This window comes from Panthera pardus, unplaced genomic scaffold (assembly GCF_024362965.1).
Source record: "Panthera pardus isolate Hobbes unplaced genomic scaffold, ASM2436296v1 HiC_scaffold_6, whole genome shotgun sequence".
In the NCBI taxonomy this organism is placed as follows: Eukaryota; Metazoa; Chordata; class Mammalia; order Carnivora; family Felidae; genus Panthera; species Panthera pardus.
Genome location: NW_026526991.1, coordinates 51,969,701 through 51,993,813, shown reverse-complemented (window position 1 = coordinate 51,993,813; position 24,113 = coordinate 51,969,701). Strand labels below are relative to the sequence as shown.

The window sequence follows — 24,113 nt, the reverse complement described above, 5'->3', positions numbered from 1 at the left end:
TGTTTATTTATTTTTGAGAGAGAGAAACACAGAATCTGAAGCAGTCCAGGCTCTGAGCTCTTAGCACAGAGCTAACATGGGGCTTGAACCCATGAACTGTGAGATCGCTACCTGAGCCAATGTTGGACACTTAACTGACTGAGCCACCCAGGCACCCTTCACCTTCTTCTTAAAGGACACAATAGAAATTGCTTGATTCAGGAGTATCTGGGTGGATCAGTTAAGTGTCCGACTTTGGCTCAGGTCATTATCTCACGGTTTGTGAGTTCGAGCCCCATATTGGGCTCTGCACTATAGTGGTCCCTCTCTCTCTGCCCCTATCTCAAAAATAAATAAACATTAAAAAAAATTGCTTGATTCAAATGTATAAAATAAAGTCATATGTCAGAAATACTTAAAACTGTAAAGGTTATTATTATGCATTTAAATTATTACCATTCCTGCAGAATGTATAAAGATGTTGATTCACTATGTTGTATACCTGAAACTGCTGTAATATTGTAAGTCAACTATACTCAAAAAAATTTTAATTAAGAACAAATTTCCACTCTCTTACGTAGGTTAAATAATCATGTTTGTATAATATTGACAAGTACCTTTTATCATACGCTTTAGATTTCTAAGTAATGCTTATTTATAGTTGGGTTTTTTTTATTAAAAAAATTGTTTTTAATGTTTATTTGTGAGAGAGAGAGAGAGAGAGAGAGAGAGAGAGAGAGAGAGAAACAGAACATGAGCAGGGGAGGGGCAGAGAGAGGGAGTCACAGAATCCAAAGGAGGCTCCAGGCCCTGAGCTGTCAGCACAGAGCCCAATGCAGGGCTCGAACTCACAAGCCATGAGATCATGACCTGAGCCAAAGTTGATTTAACTGACTGAGCCACCCTGGCACCCCTATGGTTTATGTCTAATAAGAAATCTGGCGCTGTGGAATGCAACAGAAAAAGGAAATTAAAAGAATCACAGGATATGATTTTAGAGTTGAGAAATAGAAAATAGTGGCAGGGAATGTGTTAACAAGTCTGGAAGTTTAGTAGTGAGGAAATTTGTGTAACTGTTCAGATGTCAAAAATTATTTTGTGGGGGCGCCTGGGTGGCGCAGTCGGTTAAGCGTCCGACTTCAGCCAGGTCACGATCTTGCGGTCCGTGAGTTCGAGCCCCGCGTCGGGCTCTGGGCTGATGGCTCGGAGCCTGGAGCCTGTTTCCGATTCTGTGTCTCCCTCTCTCTCTCTGCCCCTCCCCCGTTCATGCTCTGTCTCTCTCTGTCCCAAAAATAAAAAAAAAATAAAAAAAAACGTTGAAAAAAAAATTATTTTGTGTGGTAATCTACTCGATGCATAAGATGTTTTATTTTGTTTTTTAGGAGGCTCGTAGGAATACTCTAATAAAAGATACCATGAGGGAGCAGTGCATTCCAAACTTAGTGGAATCATGGTACCAAATCTTACAAAATTATCAGTATACTAATTCAGAAGTGACATGTCAGTGCCTTGAGGTAGTTGGGGCTTACGTCTCTTGGATAGACTTATCCCTTATAGCCAATGATAGGTAAGTATACATATATTATCAGGATTTAAGTCTACAAAATACAGTGTGTAAAACTCATGTGTTTGAAAATGTTGTAACAGTTTTATTTTGCTGTTGCCAGGTTTATAAATATGCTGCTAGGTCATATGTCAATAGAAGTTCTACGGGAAGAAGCATGTGACTGTTTATTTGAAATTGTAAATAAAGGAATGGATCCTGTTGATAAAATGAAACTAGTAGAATCTTTGTGTCAAGTATTACAGTCTGCTGGGTTTTTCAGCATTGACCAGGTCGGTAAATTTACGTATTAAGTTTTCAAAATTGTTAGAACAAAGTAGGACAGGTATTAATTTAAATACGCTTTCTTTTTTCCTTTTTTCCCCAATGTTGTAAACTCTCCTTGAGATTGTAAATAAGGAAACACTGTATTCAGAAAGCCATAATGTTCGCTGTAGCATTTGCCTTGGACAGTAAATTATATTGTTATATTCAATAATTACATATATAATAATACTTATTATGACGTATATATTATATATACTATAATGTATACATAATATATATAATAATACATATATAATATACATACTTGTACTTATATATCTATAATATATATGTGTGTGTGTGTGTGTGTGTATGTATATATATATATATATATATATATATATATATATATATATATATAATTATACCAGTTCTTAAAGTTGAAGACCTGGGATGGTACCTGCAGTTGTGCATTTTTAACAAACTCCCAGTTGAATCTGATACCATTGGTCTGTCCTTTAAATAGCAAGGAATATCCTATATACATGGCAGTGTGTTTTGACCAAAACTATACCCCGTTATAAATGTTATATTTTCACCATACTTTTGATTGTTATTCATTTGAGCTATGTACGTTGTAGCCCCAACAGAGTGAGGGCTCTGAGTGTGGTAAATAAGTAATTTAGAAACAGAATATGGAGGGGTTTTGTTTTTAAGATTTTTTTTTTATGTTTATTTTTGAAAGAGTGCAAGTGGGGGAGGGGCAGAGAAAGGGAGGCAGAGGAAACAAAGCAGGCTCTGTGCTGACAGCAGAGAGCCCAATGTGGGGCTCAAACTCACAAACCGTGAGATCCCGACCTGAGCTGAAGTTGGATGCTCGACTGACTGACCCAGCCAGGCGCCCCATGAAGGTTTCTCTTTTGCCTGTGACAGTGATAAAAAATTACTAAGGAATCTTTGAATTGCTGGTATGTCAGTAGTACAGCTCTACCGTTATCCTTGCCGACAGAAGAATAGTAGTGTTTTCTTACATTGCTAACAATTGTCTTATTTAGTCTGCGGTAAAAGACCTAAAATGATGAAACTAAAATCTCTAAAGAATCATCGTAAGAATAATTAATGAAAATAATGTGAAGTTTAAGTTCTGACTCTTAACACTGGTATGACCTTAGGCAGGTGGTTATAATGGCAGTTCTATCTTTCTGTAGCATAGTTGAGGCTCACATAGTTTCAGAAAGGACTGTTACAGATTGTTATACTGTAGTGTGACATTAACTGTTATAGCATATTTACTAAATCAAACAATTTAGACAGAAGGTTTTGAAACCACAGATCTCTTTTTTTAAGCTTTTATAACGTTGGCAGTAGAAGCACACAACCGTTGGAAAGAATTGCTTGGAAGAGTACCAATGGCCAATAATAGTAGAAGAATTCAATGAGTTTCCAGTCCAGGTAGTAGAATAGTTAAATTTCTGTTAAGTTTAAAATCGAGTTGTAGAATTGTCACTTGACTCATACTAAAGTTGATAGAGTTTTTCTTCTTACTCTTAGGTGGGAGGTTTTAAATTGAGGTCTCTTTTGATTGCTTGTAGGAAGAAGATGTTGACTTCCTGGCCAGATTTTCTAAACTGGTAAATGGAATGGGACAGTCCTTGATAGTTAGTTGGACTAAATTAATTAAGAATGGGGATATCAAGAATGCTCAAGAGGCACTACAAGCTATTGAAACAAAAGTGGCCCTGATGCTGCAGCTACTAATTCATGAAGATGATGACATCTCTTCTAATATTATTGGATTTTGTTATGATTATCTTCATATTTTGAAACAGGTAAGTCCTTGTTTTAATCTTTTTGTCCAGTACATAATATAGAAGAGCCACAGAGAATTGAAAAATATAGGAAAAAAGAAAATACCTGTCATTCTACTAGCTAGCTACATTTACTGTTAAATATTAATGTCTTTCCGTCTTCTTTTTTTTCCAACTTCTTAGCCAGAAAACGAGAATGGCCAGAATCTAAAATTTGCTAGATTTTAACAAGCTCCAGAATTAGCTGTAGGTTTACGTTATTTTTTCATTTTGAATCTGTGTATGTTTGTTTTGGCTCCATGCCAAGCGTGGAGCCCAACTCAGGGCTTGAACTCAAGAACCTGAGATCAAAACCCGAGCTGAGCTAAGAGTCGGATACTTTAATCGACTGAGCCACCCAGGTGCCCCTGTGCTTGGTTTTAAATATAGTAGAAATTTTGTTAAACATCATTCATTATTTTAACTAAATATACGTTACTTATAAATAATTTTTTACAATTAAAAATCTCTCCTTACAGAGTTGTTTCCAATAAGGACTTAAAATGTAGACAGTAATAGTCTCCATGTTAGGGCTTGTAGCCATTTATTTATTTTTGTTCATTTTTTTCTTTTAATATTTATTTTTGAGAGAGAGAAAGCATGCATGCAAGCATGGGGAGGGGCAGAGAGAGAGGGAGTCAGAATCTGAAGCAGGCTCCAGGCTCTGACAGACAGCACAGGGCCCAATGTGGGACTCAAACTCACAAACTTTGCCATCGTGACCAGAGTGGAAGTTGGAGGCTTAACCAACTGAGCCACCCAGGCACCCCTGTTTATTTTTGAGAGACAGAGAGTAGAGGAGGGGTAGAGAGAGGGAGAGAATCCCAAGCAGGCTCCGTGCTGTCAGCACAGAGCCCTACAACATGGGGCTTGATCCCACAAACCATGAGTTTATGGCCTGAGCTGAAATCAAGAGTTAGACGCCCAACCTACTGGGCCACCCAGGTGCCCTGAGAAGTTGCTGATTTTTTTGTTGTTGTTGTTTTAAAGGGTTTTTTAATTTTATTTATTTTGAGAGAGCACAAGCACAGGGGGAGGGGTAGAGAGAGAGGGAGAGAGAGAATCCCAAGCAGCTTCCACACTATCAGTGGGCTTAAACTCACGAACCGAACTGTGAGATCATGACCTGAGCTGAAATCAAGAGTCGAACACTTAACTAACTGAGCCACCCAGCTCCTCAAGAAGTTAGTAATTTTTAAAAGGCTGCAGGCCCTAGGGTGCCTAGTGGCTCAGTGATTAAGCATACAACTCTTTATTTTGGTTCAGGATGTGATCTCATGGTTCCTGAGATCGAGCCCCACATCTCTGCACTAACAATGCAGAGCCTGCTTGGGATTCTCTCTCTGCCCCTCTCTCTCTCTCTCTCACTCAAAATAAATAAGTAAATTTTTTTTTTTTAATCACACAGCAGGGCAGATTTATTAAAAACAAATTAATAACTTCTCATTATGTAATTAGATGAGAAAACCGTTGCTATTTTATTTACATTTGATTAGTTGAATCAAGTCCAGCTTAAAATGATTTTTTTCCAAACTGAGTTTAGCTTCTATATTATTGTTGAAAACATAACAGATGTCTGCATACATACCTTAAGAAATTTTAGGTAACGGAAAGACGTGAAGAAAGTTAAAATGACTATTGGTAATTCCACTGTATGTCTCTTAATGGATTTCTAGCATTTTTTTTTTTTTTTTGCCTTGTTTGAAAATAAGGGAAGACCATACTTTACTGTCCTGTAAACTTCTTTGCTGAATACATTATAAATAATCCTTATAGTTGAAATTCATCTATGTGTCAAGTTATTTACTAGAAATGGACTTGCTAGATCTTAGGTTAGGTGCATTTTAAATGCAGAAAGGTACTACCAAACTGCCCTCCACAAAAGTTGTGTGCATGTTTTAAAAGGTCTTAATTGATGAAAAAAACATTTTGATCAGTACGACTTTAGGAAACCTAATAAATTATTGCTTGCTTTTTTTTTTAACAGCTTACAGTGCTCTCGGATCAGCAAAAAGCTAATGTAGAGGTAATTGACTTATTTTTGCTTCTTATAAAGTGATACCAGAATTTGTGACTGCAGTCTGTCTTGAAATATAACAACTTCAAAATATGTCAAAGGAAACTGACCCAAGATATTTATTCTTAATTTTAGGCAATCATGTTGGCCGTTATGAAAAAACTGACTTACGATGAAGAATATAACTTTGAAAATGAGGTAAGAATTTTCATTGGGAAGAAATCAGTTTTATTCGCTTACCTCAAATTAACATTTTCAGTTTTGCTTAGAGTTCTTTAAATAAAACAAACATTTTAACACTCTTGCTTATATTGACCTCCACCTTAGGTGAAATTAATAGAAGCCTCATAATCCTTCATAATACCCTCAAAAAATGCCTGTTTGGTATTTTATCCCTTTTTAAAACACTTATTGTAGCACTGAATTTCGTAAAATATTGACAATACAATTGCTGATCATATCTCACTTTGTATTTAATAGAAGTGATGAGTTGAGACCTTGTCAGTGGACCTCAGATCATAAGTGTCTATGGGAAAGTGGGAATGAAGCACTTAACTCTCTGGACTTCTTGTAGCTACAAGTCTTGTCCAGGGTTGCCAGTGAGTTATTTTACACACAAGGATCGTCAAGTACTTTCTATCAACTCAAGCGTGGTTTATACTATTTTGCAATGTGCTAAGTGTTCAATTCCCCATCTGAGGCTTTCAAAAACTTTGGACTATAAAAAGGTAATGGTGATGATAATGAACAAATTGCACACTTTAGTATGAAACTTGTTATATACAATATCTTTATAAGATATTACAAGATACAAGGAGTATGAATAAGGTGGTGAACCTTTTGTGAAGCCCATTGTGAATCCATTCTGCCTCTAGGTTCTTGTCCTTAACCTCCTCCCTATACTTTTTCTGGCTCTAGGCTTTTGAGGGCTAGGGCTGTGTTCAGAAATGTTTGTTGTGAACAGGGGAGGAAAGGCTACTAAACGTAGTAATTTTTCCTACATAAATAAATATTAACGAAAAAAGTACATATTAAATTTACAAATGCAGAAAACTGTATGAGAATGAACCATTTACATGAATTTTAAGGTCTTTTAAGTTTTAAAATGAGAATTTAAAAATCTGTCTTAGGGTGAAGATGAAGCCATGTTTGTAGAATACAGAAAACAACTGAAGTTGTTGTTGGACAGGCTTGCTCAAGTTTCGCCGGAGCTACTGCTGGCTTCTGTTCGCAGAGTTTTTAGTTCTACACTGCAGTAAGTGTGTGCCTGTTTTTGTAAGTGGTCTCCCTCTTCCCTTTTCTCCGTGATGATGGTCTACAGTGCATGATTCGTGTAATTTATTAATCTTTGTTATTTACCAAGGTCTTATGTTGTATCTGAAGCAATGCATTTGACTCCAATTATCTTTTTTTTTTAATCCCTGTATAGGTAACCTGCAGTGTTATATTAGTTTCAGGTGTACATTATAGTGATTCAGCTTTACACATTACTCGGTGCTCCTCACCATGAGTGCACTCTTAATCCCTTTCACCTATTTCATCCCCTTCCCCTCCCCCCTCTGGTAACCATCAGTTTATTCTCTAGTTCTCTTTTGTTTTTTGGTTTGTCTTTCTCTCTTTTTATCTCTTTTTCCTGTGTCTGTTTTGTTTCTTAAATTCAACATACGAGTGAAGTCATTGGGCATTTGTCTTTCTCTGGCTTATTCCACTTAGCATTATCCTCTCTAGCTCCGTCCATGTCGTTGTTGTCTCCATTTATGATGATCCTTGTGGGGAAAACACTGCTTTTGGAACATAAACAGCGAAATGTATCACGAGTCATCTCTAATTTTGTGATGTAATTTTGTTGCCTGTTAAAATTAACCATTACTATGATTTCTTAATAACTAAAGAGGCTTTTGTTGGTGTTCTATAGAATGTTTATATGCAGATGTCATGTACATGTTCTCTCTTGGTAGGAATTGGCAGACTACACGTTTTATGGAGGTTGAAGTAGCAATAAGACTGCTGTATATGTTGGCAGAAGCTCTTCCAGTATCTCATGGTGCTCACTTCTCAGGTGATGTTTCAAAAGCTAGTGCTTTGCAGGATATGATGCGAACTGTAAGTATACTACAGATCATTTATTTTGAACATAATTTTCTGTTTTCACTGCAAGCTAATGGGAGTTCCTTAATTAGCATCTGTTAATACTGGGGTATTTTGATGTTACAATGAATTAAGGACAGATGTCTTAACTTTTTTCTGCTCCAGTTGGTAACATCAGGAGTTAGTTCCTATCAGCATACATCTGTGACATTGGAGTTCTTCGAAACTGTTGTTAGATATGAAAAGTTTTTCACAGTTGAACCTCAACACATTCCATGTGTCCTAGTAAGTATATATTTTATCCTCAGTTTCTGGGTTTTTTTCCAGGTATTTCTGCTAATGAGCAGATAGTAGTCTATTTGTATACATTTTCTTGGAGCCAGAAGCTCTCAGAAACTCTTGAATACACTGAAACCGACCCCTCCTCTATTTCTTTAAAATAGACAGTTTCTGGCTTAATCAGTCATCTAAAACAAGTCCTCCAGGGCCTATTGGTGTCCTCAAGAATTATTTGTTAAATATACCAGGTTCCTGCCTTCTGGGAGCTAAGAAGTAAAATCTGATGGGAACAAACATGTATTGTGACAATAACAATAAAAGCCGTAAGTAAGTGCAGAAGTAGTGAAAGTGTCTCCGTTTCCTTAGATGGCCTTCTTAGATCATAGGGGTCTGCGGCATTCTAGTGCCAAAGTGCGGAGCCGAGCTGCTTACCTGTTTTCCAGATTTGTCAAGTCTCTAAAGTAAGTACGAAATATCAGCTGTTATGTGTCCTTTTTAAGATTATTAAATACGACCTATAAATTATTTTCTAAAAACCTAGTGTAGATTTGGTTCTTTTTGTTCTAAGGCTTTTTTTTTAATGAAATGTTCTTTTTTGGTATCATAATGTTACGACTTCATTTACTATTCATTAGCCCCAGGTACTTTGCAAATAAAGCATACCTTTATATAGAACAGCTGTTGTCATTAACGGCATTAGTTATTTAATTTTTTTTTTTTAATGTTCGTTACTCACTTGTGAGAGACAGAGAGAGAGAGAGAGAGAGCATGAGCAAGGGAGGGAGAGAGAGGGAGGGAGACACAGAATCCAAAGCAGGTGACAGGCTCTGAGCTGTCAGCACAGAGCCTGATGTGGGGCTCAAACTCATGAGCTGTGAGATCATGACCTGAGCTGAAGTCAGACGTAATGGCATTAGTTATTTATTTAGCCAACAGTTTTATTGGTGCTGTAACTGTATGCCTTCTTTGAAATTCTAAAGAATATATTTCTTATTCTTAGAAATCAATTTTCTAACCTAATCTGTTTTTGTTTTTTTTTTTACTAGTACCATTTTTGGGGGGAATGAAAACTCATCCTAAGGCTTATAAGGTTATAATTTTAAAAAATCATAGCTAGTCTTAATGATTACACTGACTAACGTAGAACGGAACTTTTTTTTTTAGTTCTGCCCTTTATAAAGGGGGATTTGGTATTTTGAGCACTATTTACATAATTGTGATTTTTTTCTTCTTTTGCCTTTTTTCAGTAAACAAATGAATCCTTTCATTGAGGATATTCTGAATAGGATACAAGATTTATTAGAGCTTTCTCCACCTGTAAGTATCTATCTTTCCAAATTACAGATTCTCTCCAAATATCATTGAAGCCATACGTGCCTTTAGCCTTTAATGCTAATGCCTTGTAGGCAGTTTTCTTAATGAAGGGTCAGGGTGGCAGAGAGGAAGAGGGTGTGTACAAGGATTAATTACTTCTGTTTACCAAAATTCTGTTAGGATTAGTAAACATAGTACTAGAATTAATAAAATAGTGATAGAAAATAATCAGGAATTGACTGATAAATTTGGCAGAATGAGATACGGTCTGTTCTCACTGTTAAATGTTGGAAGTATCTTACGGAGAAGGAAAAATTTAATTTCTAAATTATTTCTTATTTAGTATATGATCATATTAGCCATTCTAAGTGACTACTACCAGTAGAGTGACTTTTTTTGAGTAATTTAAGGCTTTGGCTAAAAATGTTTAAATGCTGGTTGATATTTTGGTATTCATTTCATCAGAAAGATTTAAATTGAGATACTTTGTAAGTATATTTTGACCTCTACATGTTTTTGTATACTGACGTTGACTCATTTTTTTCATTTTGATAAAAGTTCCTACTAAAGCTTCCACTTGAGAAGTGTTAAACATAAAATAATACTTTTGTTCTTTTCATTGAATATCAAAACTTAGGGTTCAGTGGTTACATAATTTCACTAAATGAAAGATTACTAATGAATTATATGCTTAAATTGTCTTGGCATATTACAAAAACCTATATATGAAAGAACTTCACCTAATTAATGCCAGTTTTCCTTGGCAGCTTTACAGTGACCTTATAAGACCTAGGCATTCAGAAAGTTTTATGTAGCAATATCATCTTATACATATTAGAAATCTTTGATTTTTTTTATACTGTTTGTATAAACAAGGGCTTAAACTATAGCTGCAATCCCTTTTTAGTATATAAAAACACTTGGTTTAGAGGCTTTTACTGAATGTTGTCTGCTTAATAGGGTCATGAGTACCCATTTTTAAGTACCGTTAATTAACTCATTTATTTTTTATTTTAAATATTTATTTTTGAGAGAGAGAACATGAAGGGGGGGAGGTTGGGTAAGGGAGACCGAAGACCTGAAGTGGGCTGTGCACTAACAGCAGTGAGCCTGATTCGGGGCTCAAACTCACCAACTGTGAGGTCGTGACCTGAGTCGAAGTTGGATGCTCAACCAGCTGAGCCACCCGGGTGCCCCAGGACCTAATATCCATATGGCTGCTTTATCTTGGTGTTTTTAACCCCTAAAGCAGTGATTGGTCCTAGTGGTACTTAAATGCTTTAGCTACTTCTATATGGGGACATGCTTCTTTTAATAAATGAGGTAGGTACTCTTTTAAATAAAATCACCACATAATTTGTTCTAAAACTAGATTTTTATGTAAATTTTTTTAAGTTTATTTATTTTGAGAGAGAGAGTGCAAGCAGAGGAGAGGCAGAGAGAGAGGGAGACTCTCAAACAGTCTGCATTGTCAGTGCAGAGCCCAGCACAGGGCTCTAATTCATGAAACTGTGGGATCATGACCTGAGCCAAAATCAAGAGTCGGACTCTCAACCAACTGAGTCACCCGGGCACCCTTTTTATGTATTTTTTCTTAGGTTTATTTATTTTGGGAGAGACAGAGACAGGGAGAGGGGCAGAGAGAGAGGGAAACAGAGAATCCCAAGCAGGCCCTGCACTGTCAGTGTGGAGCCCCATGCGGTGCTCGAACTCACGAAACTGTGAGATCAAGACCTGAGCTGAGATCAACAGTCTGATGCTTAACCAACCGACTGAGCCACCCAGGTGCCCCATGTGATTTTTTAACAGGGAGCTTTAGTGTTGGATCTAGAGTGCACTCTGGTATTTTCACCCTCCTTTTGATCCCTTCCAAAGTAAAAAGTAATAAAAGTCATTAATGTAATGTAAAAAAATAATAAAAGTCATTAATAAGAATTGACCAGTGTATGGGATATTTACCTGTGCTTGAATGAGAACTATTTCTTCCATATGCAGTCTTATTTTCATACATTCTAAAGTAACAACTGGTGTGTGTGTGTGTGTGTGTGTGTGTGTGTGTGTGGTGTGTTTATTGTGTGGTTTTTATTGTTACTCAGTTCTTAAATACTCCTCAAAATATTTACGTGTGTGATCTTTGTATTAACATTCAGAACACCTTTATACATCTCATTCGCCTCATAACAGTTTTACAAATAAGATTGTTCTCAAAAGAGAACAAGTTAGAAGGCTAACTAATAATTTATATGACAGTTTACTGTTTTATCAAGGATAGAATTAGACCTTTGATCTTTTGACCTCAAATTCCATTCTCTTTCCATTATGTGGTGCTGGGAGAAAATTTGTTTTTGGTAAGTACTTGATCTTTTTAATAATGAGTTGATGTGATAGATTGTATCTCCTGTCCCTATCGCACTAATTGTACTTAAATGAGGGGAACTGAACAACGATAAACACCAGTAGGATTAAATTTCTTTCTAGGAGAATGGTTACCAGTCTTTGTTGAGCAGCGATGATCAACTCTTTATTTATGAGACAGCTGGAGTGCTGATTGTTAATAGTGAATATCCTGCCGAACGGAAACAAGCATTAATGAGAAATCTGTTGACCCCACTAATGGAGAAGTTTAAAATTCTGTTAGAAAAGTTGATGCTGGCACAAGATGAAGAAAGGCAGGCATCACTAGCAGACTGTCTCAACCATGCCGTTGGATTTGCCAGGTGAGTGTGATTGCAATTAAGATTGTAAAGTGAGTATGCACACACAGAACATACATCAAGAACCATTTACTTGGATCTTTTAGCACTGGGTGCACACGCACACACACACAAAATAATTGGGCACACATATCCATGTTTTGAAAACTGGATTGTCCAGAAAATTATCTAAACCTTTCTTCTCTATATCCAATAAATTAGAAGATTTAACTGAAGAAGGGACTAGGTCACATAACATTTTGCATTTCTGGTTTGATAACTATCCAAATCCTTGATCATCTCACTTCTTTGGTATAAATTGATTGTATATTTAGGGGGGTTAACTGAAGAGTTTATATACTAATGACATGTGGAGACATCTTGGATCAGTTTAGATACTTAAACCAACTTGAGCCACTCAGGCACCCCTGGATCAGTCTTGGTTCTTTAAAGATGAAGTCTTGAGGTTTCTTTTTAGCTCTTGCATTGTGTCCTGAAGACCACCCCAAGTGCCTTTTTTTTCCTCTTTGCCCATATATTTTATTGGCAGACAATAATGTATGAAAGCTGGAGTGGTTGCTAACTGGAAATTGCTCTACAGAATACTTCAGTGTAAAAGCTAATGTTAGGATATATAAATAACTTGAATTCTAAAGACTGTTTTCTAAATTTAAGTCAGTAGTTTGCAGATTGTCTAATATAGCCCAGTCGTAGTAAGTGTATTTTTTTTCTCTTTTCTGCTTGCTTTATCAGGATTTTAGTAAAACATTTAAGTAGATTTTCATTAGAAGGCTTGTATTAATGACCTGTCATTCGTTTAACCTGAGCCTATTCTGGAATGGTAGCTAGAAGCGATAGTACGCAAATAACTGTATTAGCCGAAGATGGAAGCAGTTGTGACATAGAAAATAAGTAATTGGCAGGGCACCTGGGCAGTTCAGTCAGTTGAGTGTCCAGCTCTTGATTTCTGCTCAGGTCATGATCTCATGGTTTGTGAGTTCGAGCCCCGCATTGGGCTCTGTGCTGACGGCGTAGAGCCTGCTTGGGATTCTCTCTCTTCCTCTCTCTCTGCCCTTCCCCTGCTTGCTTGCCTGCTCGCTTGCTCTCAAAATAAATGAATAAACTTAAAAAAAAAAAAAAAAAAAAAAAGAATTGGCTTCTTCTGTCAATTGTGTGATTTATTGTGTTTTGTTTTTTTTTTTTTTAAACAATAATTATTTTTGAGAGAGACACAGCGTGAGTGGGGGAGGAGCAGAGAGAGAGGAAGACACAGAATCCAAAGCAGGGTCCAGGCTCTGAGCTGTCAGCACAGAGCCTGATGCAGGGCTCGAACCCACAAACTGCGAGATCATGCCCTGAGCTGAAGTTGACCCTCAACTGACTGAGCCACCTAGGTGCCCCAATTGTGCATTATTTTTAATTACTCCATAAAACTTCCAAAGAATAAAGCTAAAACTAGTTGCTTGATTTTGCTTATGTAGTCGAACCAGCAAAGCTTTCAGCAACAAGCAGACTGTGAAACAATGTGGCTGTTCCGAAGTTTATCTGGACTGTTTACAGACATTCTTGCCAGCACTCAGTTGCCCCTTACAAAAGGATATTCTCAGAAGTGGAGTTCGGACTTTCCTTCATCGCATGATTATTTGCCTAGAGGAAGAAGTTCTTCCATTCATCCCATCTGCCTCAGAACACATGCTCAAAGATTGTGAAGCAAAAGACCTCCAGGAGTTCATTCCTCTTATCAACCAGATTACAGCCAAGTTTAAGGTACCACAGACCTTCAGAGCTCAGAGAATCACCTGACTTACAAATTAGACATATTTTGGCATTTGCCCCTTAGCTTGTTTTTTCTTTAAATATAAGTCACTTGAGGGCATGGACCATAGGTCTTGTTGTCAACCCTTGTCTAGCACACTGCCTGACACATAGGACATCCTTAATAAATGTTTTAGTAAAAACATTTTTTCTGCTTTTTGCAAAAGAAAACTATTAGTCTGCTCTTTTAGAAGAGCAAATAAAAATGACATTGAGTACTAACGGTCTAGGGGTAAATAAAAAGGATTGTAACTTGGGTACCCAAGCAGGAGTTTGAAATTAATTCAGTGTACTAAAGTCACTTTTATTGTACAAGGAGATTTAAGGCAAATATAAGCCGCGTAATAAAATTTACTAACAGTGCTTTCTGTGTTCAAAATCTATTCTAAGCCTTTTTTTGTACATTCATTCATTCAATCCTAACAGCCCTAGAGATAACTATTTTATATATGAGGAAATTGAGACGAAGATGTTAAGGAGTTTGCCAAAAAGCATGTAAAGCCTTGAAAGCCCAATCATATAAATTCTGCTAAAAATTTAGCAAAATAGAATTCGTTTCTTGAGAATTTAAATTTGAATATATTCCATGGCAATACTTGATGGTGAAATACGTCTGAGTCCCTATTATTTTAACCTGAATCTTGGGCTGTAGGCAATGAGTTAACAATTTTCAAGATTTCAGTAATGCACATGTTCAATGTAGATTTTTGTTTTGACATTGGTATTTGCTAACAAAATTATGTAAATATATTAAATTCTGGATAAAGACTATGTAAAACATGTTTTTTCTGTTTCATATTAATTATCTTACTCATTTCTGAAGTAGTAATAGTTTTTTTTTTATCTTCAGATACAGGTATCTCCTTTTTTACAGCAAATGTTCATGCCTCTGCTTCATGCAATTTTTGAAGTGTTGCTCCGACCAGCAGAAGAAAATGACCAGTCTGCTGCTTTAGAGAAGCAAATGTTGCGAAGGAGTTACTTTGCTTTCCTGCAAACAGTCACAGGCAGCGGAATGAGCGAAGTCATAGCAAATCAAGGTGGGGGTGCTGATACTGTCTGCTCGAGGCCTTGTCACAGTTGTAGTTGCACGTCCGTAGGAGTAAGAGCTCATTGAAGTGAATACCAAACTTCTAAGGTGGTTGTATGTTCGCACCTGGGTTGACAGTTCGTTATCATCAAGGTGAAAATCTATTTCATGCACAGGACCTTAAAATTAATTTGTATTCAGTTCCCCTTTTCCTAGGGCAGTATTTTTTTTTTTTTTTTTTTTTTTAAGATTTGTAGTTTTAGTTATTTTTTTTTAAGTTTATTTATTTATTTTGAGAGAGACAGACAGTATGAGCGGGGGAGGGCAGAGAGAGGAGGAAGAGAGAATCCAAAGCAGGCTCCACACTGTCAGCACAGACCCCGACACGGGGCTCAAACCCCCAAAACAGCGAGATCATGACCTGAGCTGAAACCGAGAGTCAGATGCTTAACTGACTGAGCCACCCAGGAGCCCCCTAGGGCAGTCTTCTTTAATTGATTCTTTAGTAGTATAAATAGCATGGTGGCAACTTACCAGCATTGATCTGACAATTGAGTCGCACTGGCCAGCTTGCCATTTTGAAATTAAAAATAAATGGGACTATATGGATCAACATAGAGAATTTTGCTATATAAGAAATCCAGAGGTCAGGATAACAAGAGAATAATTACTTTTTAATGTTTTATGCTTAAAATTTAGCCAAGTTAATAAAAATTGAGGGATCTTACCAATTCTGTAAATGCTTTTGTCTTGTTACACTATATGAAGTGAAAGCTTCAGGTTGCTTTTCTAGGTCTTTTAAAAATTAAACTCAAGTTTTTATTTTGCTTCAGGTGCAGAAAATGTAGAACGAGTTCTGGTTACTGTTATCCAAGGAGCAGTCGAATATCCAGATCCAATTGCCCAGAAAACGTGTTTTATCATCCTCTCCAAGTTGGTAGAACTCTGGGGTAAGATGATTAAAGCAAAACAAAACACTTCATTCCACAGCTTGTTTCCTAAGACTCTTAGAGATAAAGTGGAACCCCAGCTATTAACATGGACGAGAGCTGGGAGTTGATTTTCCCCTCATGAAAATTAGTTGACTTTCTTTTTATGCAAGATGAACATATGACTTTTCTTGACAGGAGGTAAAGATGGACCAGTGGGATTTGCTGATTTTGTTTATAAGCACATTGTCCCTGCATGTTTCCTAGCACCTTTAAAACAGACCTTTGACCTGGCAGATGCACAAACAGTATTGGTAAGCACCTCGGAATCTTTGTTCACCTTGTGTACATCTCATGTATTCTAATTTACAGTTTACTTAATGCCAGATTGACTATATTAGTCTCATTGGCCCACCCCCCACCTTTTTTTAAATTTCAAATTAGGATTCACTTTTAAAAGGTTGATCTCTTCTGGATCTTTTGTGGGTTCTTACTGAATCCTGATACTGAAGTTTAGAATATAAAATACAGCTCCTTCAACTTTAACAGTCCTTTTTCAAGGACTGGGAAAGGATACATTATACAAACATTCTTTAAAGCTTGGTTAAGTTATACTTTTCCACTGCTTTCATTCTAAACCTTGCTCTTAATGGTATTTTCCTAACCATTAAAAGTAACTTTCTCTTGCTCAACTAATAGTTTCCCTAGCTCTTACTTTCAAAATACTTAATTTCAAGCAGTGCCCTTTAACCATTTCCCCAAAACCTAGTAAAAGCTAGTTTTTGTCATTTGATTTACTGCATTAGGACAGCAATTTTGTATTTTTTCCCTTTTTCTCTCCAACCCACTTACTCCACATGCTGGTCACCTTCCTTCCTCTGTCTCTTGTTTGGAAGTAATTGTTAATGAGCAGTGGCCAGGGAAATAAAAAGACAAGTGGGATCACTAACCAAAAATTGACTGTATTAAAATTCTCAACCTTGTTGTTTATAGGCTTTGTCTGAATGTGCGGTGACATTGAAAACAATTCATCTCAAACGGGTGAGCTTTGTACTCCATGCCCCTTCATTTTCATCTTACACATAGATTTGTTAACATTTTGGGGTTTTTTTGTTTTTTTTAGAAAAGCACAAGCGGGAGAGGGGCAGGGGGGAGAGAGAGAATCTTAAGCAGGCCCCACGCTTAATGCTGAGCTGGACATAGGGCTTGATTCCACAATGCTGGCATCATGACCTGAGCCTAAATCAAGAGTTGGATGCTTGAGCCCCCCCCAAGCACTCCGCCAAGCACTATTCAAAAGCTTTATATTTCTTAACTCATCCACTCCTCACAATAACTTCCATTTTTCATATGGGAAAACTGAGGCTCAGAGAGGTTAAGTAACCTCAAGTTACTAGAAGTTTGCCAGAGTTGGACTTCAAACCAAAGCAATCTCACTCCAGACTCTCTGTTCTTAATCACAATGCCATATTGTGTTTGAAGTATACATGTGTTGTTCTAATTCATTTTTATGCATTATTTTAATATCAAGGAAGAAAATAATTGAGTTATAATTATCTTAATTTTTAGGGCCCAGAATGTGTTCAGTATCTTCAACAAGAATACCTGCCTTCCTTGCAAGTAGCTCCAGAGATAATTCAGGTAAGAGTTGTCCCAGCAGATTCCTTTTACTTTAATTAAAGAAATATGACTGTGTAGTTCAATTTATATTTGGATTCAAGAAAGTCAAGCTGCATTCAACTTGATGTTTTACTGTATACAGGATAGTAAGAGTTGAAACTTCGGGGGTATGTGAAATTGAATGGGAAAAAATTGTATTTTTATTTTCACTAAACTTTAACCAGAAATTTAATTTCCTACCATGGTGTAGGTGACAAATCATAATACCATTCCCATTGCCTGTGACTTTGTCCCCGGTAGAAATCACAGATGTTTTCGTTTCACATTAGTTGTTCCAGGAATCTCAAAATACTGTGTACGCTCCAAGATTTTGAAATTTTAAGTTAACACCCCTAGACCTTGTCGTCTCAGTCAGCATCTCTTACTGTTCCACCACATATCAAAAATATTTTTGATAACCAGAAGTCATTATAATTAGTTTCCTTTCTAATCCCGTGTGTTATAAATGTATATATTTTTTAAATTATTTTAATGTTTGTTTATTTTTGAGAGAGAGAAAGAGAGGCAGAACGTGAGCAGGGGAGGGGCAGAGAGAGGGAGACACAGAATCTGAAGCAGGCTGCAGGCTCTGAGCTGTCAGCACAGAGCCCGATGCAGAGTTTGAACTCACAGACCGTGAGATCATGACCTGAGCTGAAGTCAGACGCTTAACCAACTGAGATACCCAGTATTTTAAAAAACATTCTAGGGGTGCCTGGATGGCTCAGTCGGCTAAGTGTCCGACTCTTGATTTTAACCCAGGTCATGATCTCCTGGTTCCTGGGTTCGAGCCCCACATCGGGCTCCATGCTGACAGTGTGGAGCCTGCTTGAGATTCTCTCTCTCTACCCCTCACCCCCCGCTCAAAATGAATTAAAAACAAAAACACAATGCTTTAAAAAAAAAAAAAAAAAAACTACCAAAGTCCAGTGGGCTCCCCAGACTGCCAAAGGGCACCCTAGCACACAAACCTGTTCTGAAGATTTGTGCTGGGTGGTTCATTTTACATGTGCCAAGCTTATCAATGCTTAATTTTTAAAACCTGAAACTGTATTTTGAAGTAAGTATCTGGAATGCAGTCTTACATTTTTATATATTACAAAGTAATTTTTATAATGGTATTCAGTTATTTTCTTGGCATGTAGTTACCCCAACTTACCTAGTAGCACATAGATCTAATTGAGGTATCAGAGTTTTGATTACAACTAGAGTTAGACTCTCTTGAAGGGATTCTAAGAATTCCTTCAGCAACAGTGTTTTTTAAAAGTTTTAGGGGCGCTTGGGTGGCTCAGTCGGTTGAGCGTCCGACTTCGGCTCAGGTCATGATCTCAAGGTCTGTGAGTTCGAGCCCCGCGTCGGGCTCTGTGCAGACAGCTCAGAGCCTGGAGCCTGTTTCAGATTCGTGTCTCCCTCTCTCTGACCCTCCCCCGTTCATGCTCTGTCTCTCTCTCTATCAAAAATAAATAAACGTTTAAAGAAAATTTTTTTTTTAAGTTTTTATCATGCTATTTTATGAAAGGCATTGAAAAAATTGAATGAAAAATAGGATAGATCTCACATAAGAGTAATCATTAATGAATTTATGGTCTCATTTCATAACATGCTATCTTTAACTTTAGAGGTATTAATGAATTTTCTTAGCTATAACTTGTTATATAAGTATAAGGTAATGTTTTAATGAAAGCAGTGACCTTCTTGCACATCAAAAATAGAAATATACCAGGTTAAGTAAAGGAAAACTATATTTCTGTCTAATAATTTGATCATAGAAGATAAGCATCCCCAGTTTTCCTTTTTTTTCATATGTCTCGTGACAACACTTTTTCAGAATTCTGTTAGAGCGCCTTAATTCTTTTTCTTTTGGTCTAGCTCTGCTCAGTTACTGCTCTTACTGGGTGAGAACAGCCACAGCAATGCAGTTTTTGTCCCACTCTCCCTTCTCAGGCGTGAGTCAATCTTGTGGGAGAACCATGTTCTCAAAAGTGAAAGCAGTCTCTGAAAACCACATTTGAAATGCCATAGAACCTTTTTTGCTGAGGACCTGTTATCTGACTACTGTAGATTTGAAGCACCTTATGACAGATGAGTAGATGAGTAAAATGTGGTATTTACATACAATTGAATACTATTCAGCCGTAAAGGAAGGAAATCCTGTCACATGCTACAATCTTGAGGGAGCCTTGAGAACATTCTGCTAAACGAAATAAGCCAGTCACAAAAAGATAAATACTGCATAATTTCACTTACATGAAGTACCTAAAGTAGTCCAACTCTCAGAAACAGAAAGTAGAATGGTGGTGGCCAGGGGCTTGGTAGGGAAAGAAAGGGGGAGTTGATGTCCAGTGAGTATAGAATTTCAATTCTGCAAGATGAAAAGTTCCAGAGATCTGCTGCACAACAGTGTGCAGATAGTTAATGCTAATGTATAGCATTATGGTGGTTAAGATGCTCAGTTATACAGATTTTTTAAATCACAGTTTAAAAAAGAAAACTGTGGATTTGATTTACAGTGAATTTAATACAACTACAATTCATTCTCTCTCTCTCTCTCTCCCCTCCCATCTGGGCCCCCCAGGAGTTTTGTCAAGCGCTTCAGCAGCCTGATGCTAAAGTTTTTAAAAATTACTTAAAGGTAGGTATTTGGAAAACTTACACATATTCATATCATTAGGTAATATTTTAGAGCTGAGAGACAATACATATTACAGGATACTGTGTCATACTGTAGTCTTACCAGTTATTACTTGTTTGGGGATCTCTTTGTTCTGAAACCGACTTCCAAGAATTTGCGGTTTTGGATGTTAATACTTCAGAGTTTTCTATAAAGTCCCTTTCAACTAAGCTCTTAGAAAAGATCATAAAAAGTGAGGTAAGCACACTGTGTATATGCTTGAACGCACTATGAAAATGCCAGTTTCCTTTTATAGTGTGTGATGTAATTAGATAGGAGCTACAGGATTGGGACAAGTCATGTTTAAGAACATGTGCCCCCAGGGTGCCTGGGTGGCCCAGTTGGTTAGTGTCCAACTCCTGACTTCAGTTCAGGTCATGATCTCACATTTCATGAGTTCGAATCCCGCATTGGGCTCTGTGCTGATAGCATGGAGCCTGCTTGGGATGCGCACTCTCTGTCTCTCTCTCTCTCGTTCTCTCTCTCTCTCTCAAAATAAATATATTATAAAAAAAAAAAAAAAAGGAACGTGTGACCCTATTGAAATGAAAGAAAGGAACTAAAAATATAAAAACAGAAGTAAGAATTACCTGGTGTATCTTATTTTGAAACTTCTGAGTTGTAGAACGAACAGAACAAACTCTCTGATTTGGCAGTCAAGGCTCTTTTTACATTCATAAAATGAGTGAATTTTTTAAAAAACTCGCCAAGTTGGCAAGAAGTACCAAATGCTTATTTGGCATTCATATTGACAATTTAAATTTGTAAGGCAGAACTGTCTTGCTGTCACCCAGGTAGTCATTCAGTACTGCATCATGACTTTTCACGTAACAGGTACTGTGCTAACTGCTGCAGATATCTGTACGAGTGACTTCTCTTGCCTATAAAGAGCTTGTGCTCTGGAAATAAAATTCCAGTGTGACAGGATGAAGACGTGTTCTTTATTTTTATTACCTTCATTCAGAAAATTGGAGGCCAGAACACTATGCTAAATATGTTAGTAGCAAGTGACTTAATGAATGGCTACCAGGTTTTTTTTGTCCGAGGCATTCAGTAAAATTCCTAAGTCAGGGCCTTTGCCGAGGAAGTAAAGTGTGTCATGCTTGGGCTCCGGTTATAACATCTTCCCTTGCCACTTTTTTCCCTAGTAGTGGTCTGTCAGCTTAAACTGACGAGAGTTTTGTGAGAAGATGATCGGGAGCTACTGGTTATCATTGGGAACCCTCCCCACTCCCATGTCCCTGTAAAAGCAAAGTGCCTGTAGAGGTAATCTCTGTTAAATAACTGATCAAACTGGATAAAAGGACTAAAACAAATTGTAACTGGCTATTAAAGGTATCTGTAAACAGATGCAGGAACAGTGGCAGGCTTGTGCTCCAAAAATACTAATTCATGCAGCTGCATTTATACAACGTCTGCTCCCAAGCCCAACATCTCTTCAGTGCTAGTATTATCTCTGGGAGAGCACTATTCTTGTTGGGAAAAGTGGATTCCTTCTTGTGTGCCTACTCTCTTTAGGTGTTATATCTTATAGATTCTCTCTTCCTCACTCTTCACTTTGTCTCCCCTGCTGCTACTCCAGTATGTGTTGTTACCTCACACTGATCTCCCTTCCCTTGTAGCCAGGCCTATTTGAAACACTGAATAGTCCTCTGAAATTCATTCCCCTCATTCTTCATAAACCATATAGTTGACTACAAAACAAGTTCATGTTTCTTAGTTTGACATTCAGGCTTTTTGTTTTTTTATTTTGTTTTCTTATATTCTGATCTCAGACTGTCTTTCTAGTTTCTCTTGCAAGAGTGGTCTTTGCTGTTCTTCAACAGTTCTGCCTTATTAGCAACCCTCCTCATTTATGAATTCTACCCATTTTTTTAGGCTTACCTCAAGCATGGCCTCTTTGTAAGGCTCTGTTTTGCTCATATACCAATCCTTCTCTTCACTTAGTCAATAGATTTGTTCAATGAATGCCCAATCTGGTAGGTGCTAAGGATGCAGTGATGACTACAGTCCTTATCCTTAGTGAGTTTGCTGCCTATTTAGTCTGTCTAGTGCTCACTTAGCATGTACCTGACTGTGGAATATGGAAGGTAGTATGTACTATTGGGCCAGTCCCCAAAGCAGCCTCTAGCCTATTCATTCATTGTCTCCAATGGTGAATTGCAAGTATTGTTTTATAATTCAATGAATAATAAATTCCTTAAGGGATAACAGCTGTTATCTTTAGCTCTGATGTGTTTATTTCTTCCTAAGAATTTAATTTCCCAGCGTTGCCTTTGACAGTGTGCCAGTCAGCAAACGGTGTCCGAGCATGTTTTCTTGTGCACACTTGATTCTCCTAGCCTTAGAGTTCATACCATAGTTTCACTAATTTCCCGGCCAACATCAACATAAGTTACCACTAGATTTGGTCAAATTGTCCAGAAAAAAAGTTCTTGTACCATGTGTGGATTTATGAAGCATGTAAAATGTTCTGAGTAGTGACTATTTCGTAAAAGAGTGACTAGCCTTACTGACTTGGAGCCATTCTTCACGTGATACCTTCTGACACCAGTGCTAATTGTACTGATTCTTTATTTCCAGGTATTCTTCCAGAGAGCAAAGCCCTAAGGACTGGATCTCCCTGTGCCTACTTTATGATCAAGAATTCCAGTTAATAATTTATAAAGAAGCAGTTTTTGTGTGCCATTCACACTGGTCTTTTTAACATTGCTTTAAGCTTATTGCAGTATATGTATTGGAACTTTTCCTGTAAAATGGGTGTAATTTTCTCTGAATACAGGTATGTGACAACAAGAGAAGTTGCTTGCATGCCAGTTCAAATTGTTCTATATAAAAATGCTGTTAAAAGATACAGCACGGTTATCTTAGTACCCCCCCCCCTTTTTTTTTTTACTGGAAATGTTAAATCCTTTATAAAGACCACAAAGCAGGAAAACTGTGCTTTTTTTCAATTGCTAAATATGTTTGAACATGTTAATTTCCTTTTATGTGTGCAGACTCCAAATATGGGGAGAATACAACAAATCAAAACTAATTTTTTGTAGATAGCCATTACATTTCTTTAAACTGTTTCGATGCCAATGTGTGTTCTACAAAAGAGAATGGTTTCATAAATTAACTGATTTAAGAGTAGGTGTCAGTGTTACACACTTTTTATAAAAATAAATTTTACGTAGTGAAATCTACCATGTCTTTTTTGGAATTATTATAAATAGTCTTATTTTCTTATCTCTCCCTGATTTCCCATTTAAAGATTGCACATTTAGGCTTATGGATGATTTATTTATGCTCTCAAAACGTTATATGCAGCATAGTTCTGTTGGACTCTTTTTTTGTTTGTTTGTTTGTTTTTATATTCCTTATTTTGAGAGAGGGAAAACGAGTTTAGGAGGGGCAGAGAGAGAAGGAGAGAGAGAATCCCAAGCAGGCCCTTCATGGTCAACATGGGAGTCCATTGTGGGGCTTGAACTCACAAACCCTGAGCTGAAATCAAGAGTTGGTTACTTAACCAACAGAGCCACCCAGGTGCCTGTTAGACTTTTTTTTAAGATGCTAGAAAAAGCGTGTTTCAATCTGTTGATAGAATTTAAAATCCAATTTCCCCCTCCTTTATTGGATTTACTTAGGACACTATACCTATGTGTTAATGAGGCTTACGAGTAGCTGCCCATTTAGTTACTAAAAGTACTTACCGCTGTTTTTATTCATGGCTATGCAAGAAAGCAAGAGGAAAAGTATCAGTAGTAAGTAGTATTGGAAAACTAAGAAAGGAGGGACAAACTGAACAGGAGAATTAAATTGCTGCAGTCATATAAGTTTAAATTCTAAAAGCCTAAGGAAGATTTTAGGGGATTGTTGGTTTGGTTTTTCTTTTCAAACTTTGGCCCATGTGGTTCCCCTATGGGTTTCACGATGGGCTTCAGTGTAGTCTATAAACTCCCTTAAACTATTCTGAATGATATATGTAAATCTTTTTCTA

General features: G+C 37.1%; 1 protein-coding gene across 1 annotated transcript in view; it reads left to right on the top strand.

The window, feature by feature from the left end:
* The window catches only part of XPOT (exportin for tRNA), a 37,043-nt gene extending 13,724 nt beyond the window's left edge, over positions 1–23,319 (top strand). Inside the window, exons 7-25 of the mRNA XM_019454989.2 lie at positions 1,362–1,546; positions 1,647–1,815; positions 3,382–3,618; positions 5,624–5,662; positions 5,789–5,851; positions 6,784–6,908; positions 7,612–7,756; positions 7,907–8,026; positions 8,387–8,481; positions 9,268–9,337; positions 11,813–12,051; positions 13,509–13,794; positions 14,693–14,882; positions 15,706–15,822; positions 16,000–16,115; positions 16,795–16,842; positions 17,371–17,442; positions 20,036–20,092; positions 22,715–23,319. Of these exons, the coding sequence (XP_019310534.1) occupies positions 1,362–1,546; positions 1,647–1,815; positions 3,382–3,618; positions 5,624–5,662; positions 5,789–5,851; positions 6,784–6,908; positions 7,612–7,756; positions 7,907–8,026; positions 8,387–8,481; positions 9,268–9,337; positions 11,813–12,051; positions 13,509–13,794; positions 14,693–14,882; positions 15,706–15,822; positions 16,000–16,115; positions 16,795–16,842; positions 17,371–17,442; positions 20,036–20,092; positions 22,715–22,741 (2,400 nt within the window). The 3' untranslated portion in view covers positions 22,742–23,319. The remainder of the gene's footprint in view (positions 1–1,361; positions 1,547–1,646; positions 1,816–3,381; positions 3,619–5,623; positions 5,663–5,788; positions 5,852–6,783; positions 6,909–7,611; positions 7,757–7,906; positions 8,027–8,386; positions 8,482–9,267; positions 9,338–11,812; positions 12,052–13,508; positions 13,795–14,692; positions 14,883–15,705; positions 15,823–15,999; positions 16,116–16,794; positions 16,843–17,370; positions 17,443–20,035; positions 20,093–22,714) is intronic.
* Positions 23,320–24,113: the final 794 nt, after the last annotated feature.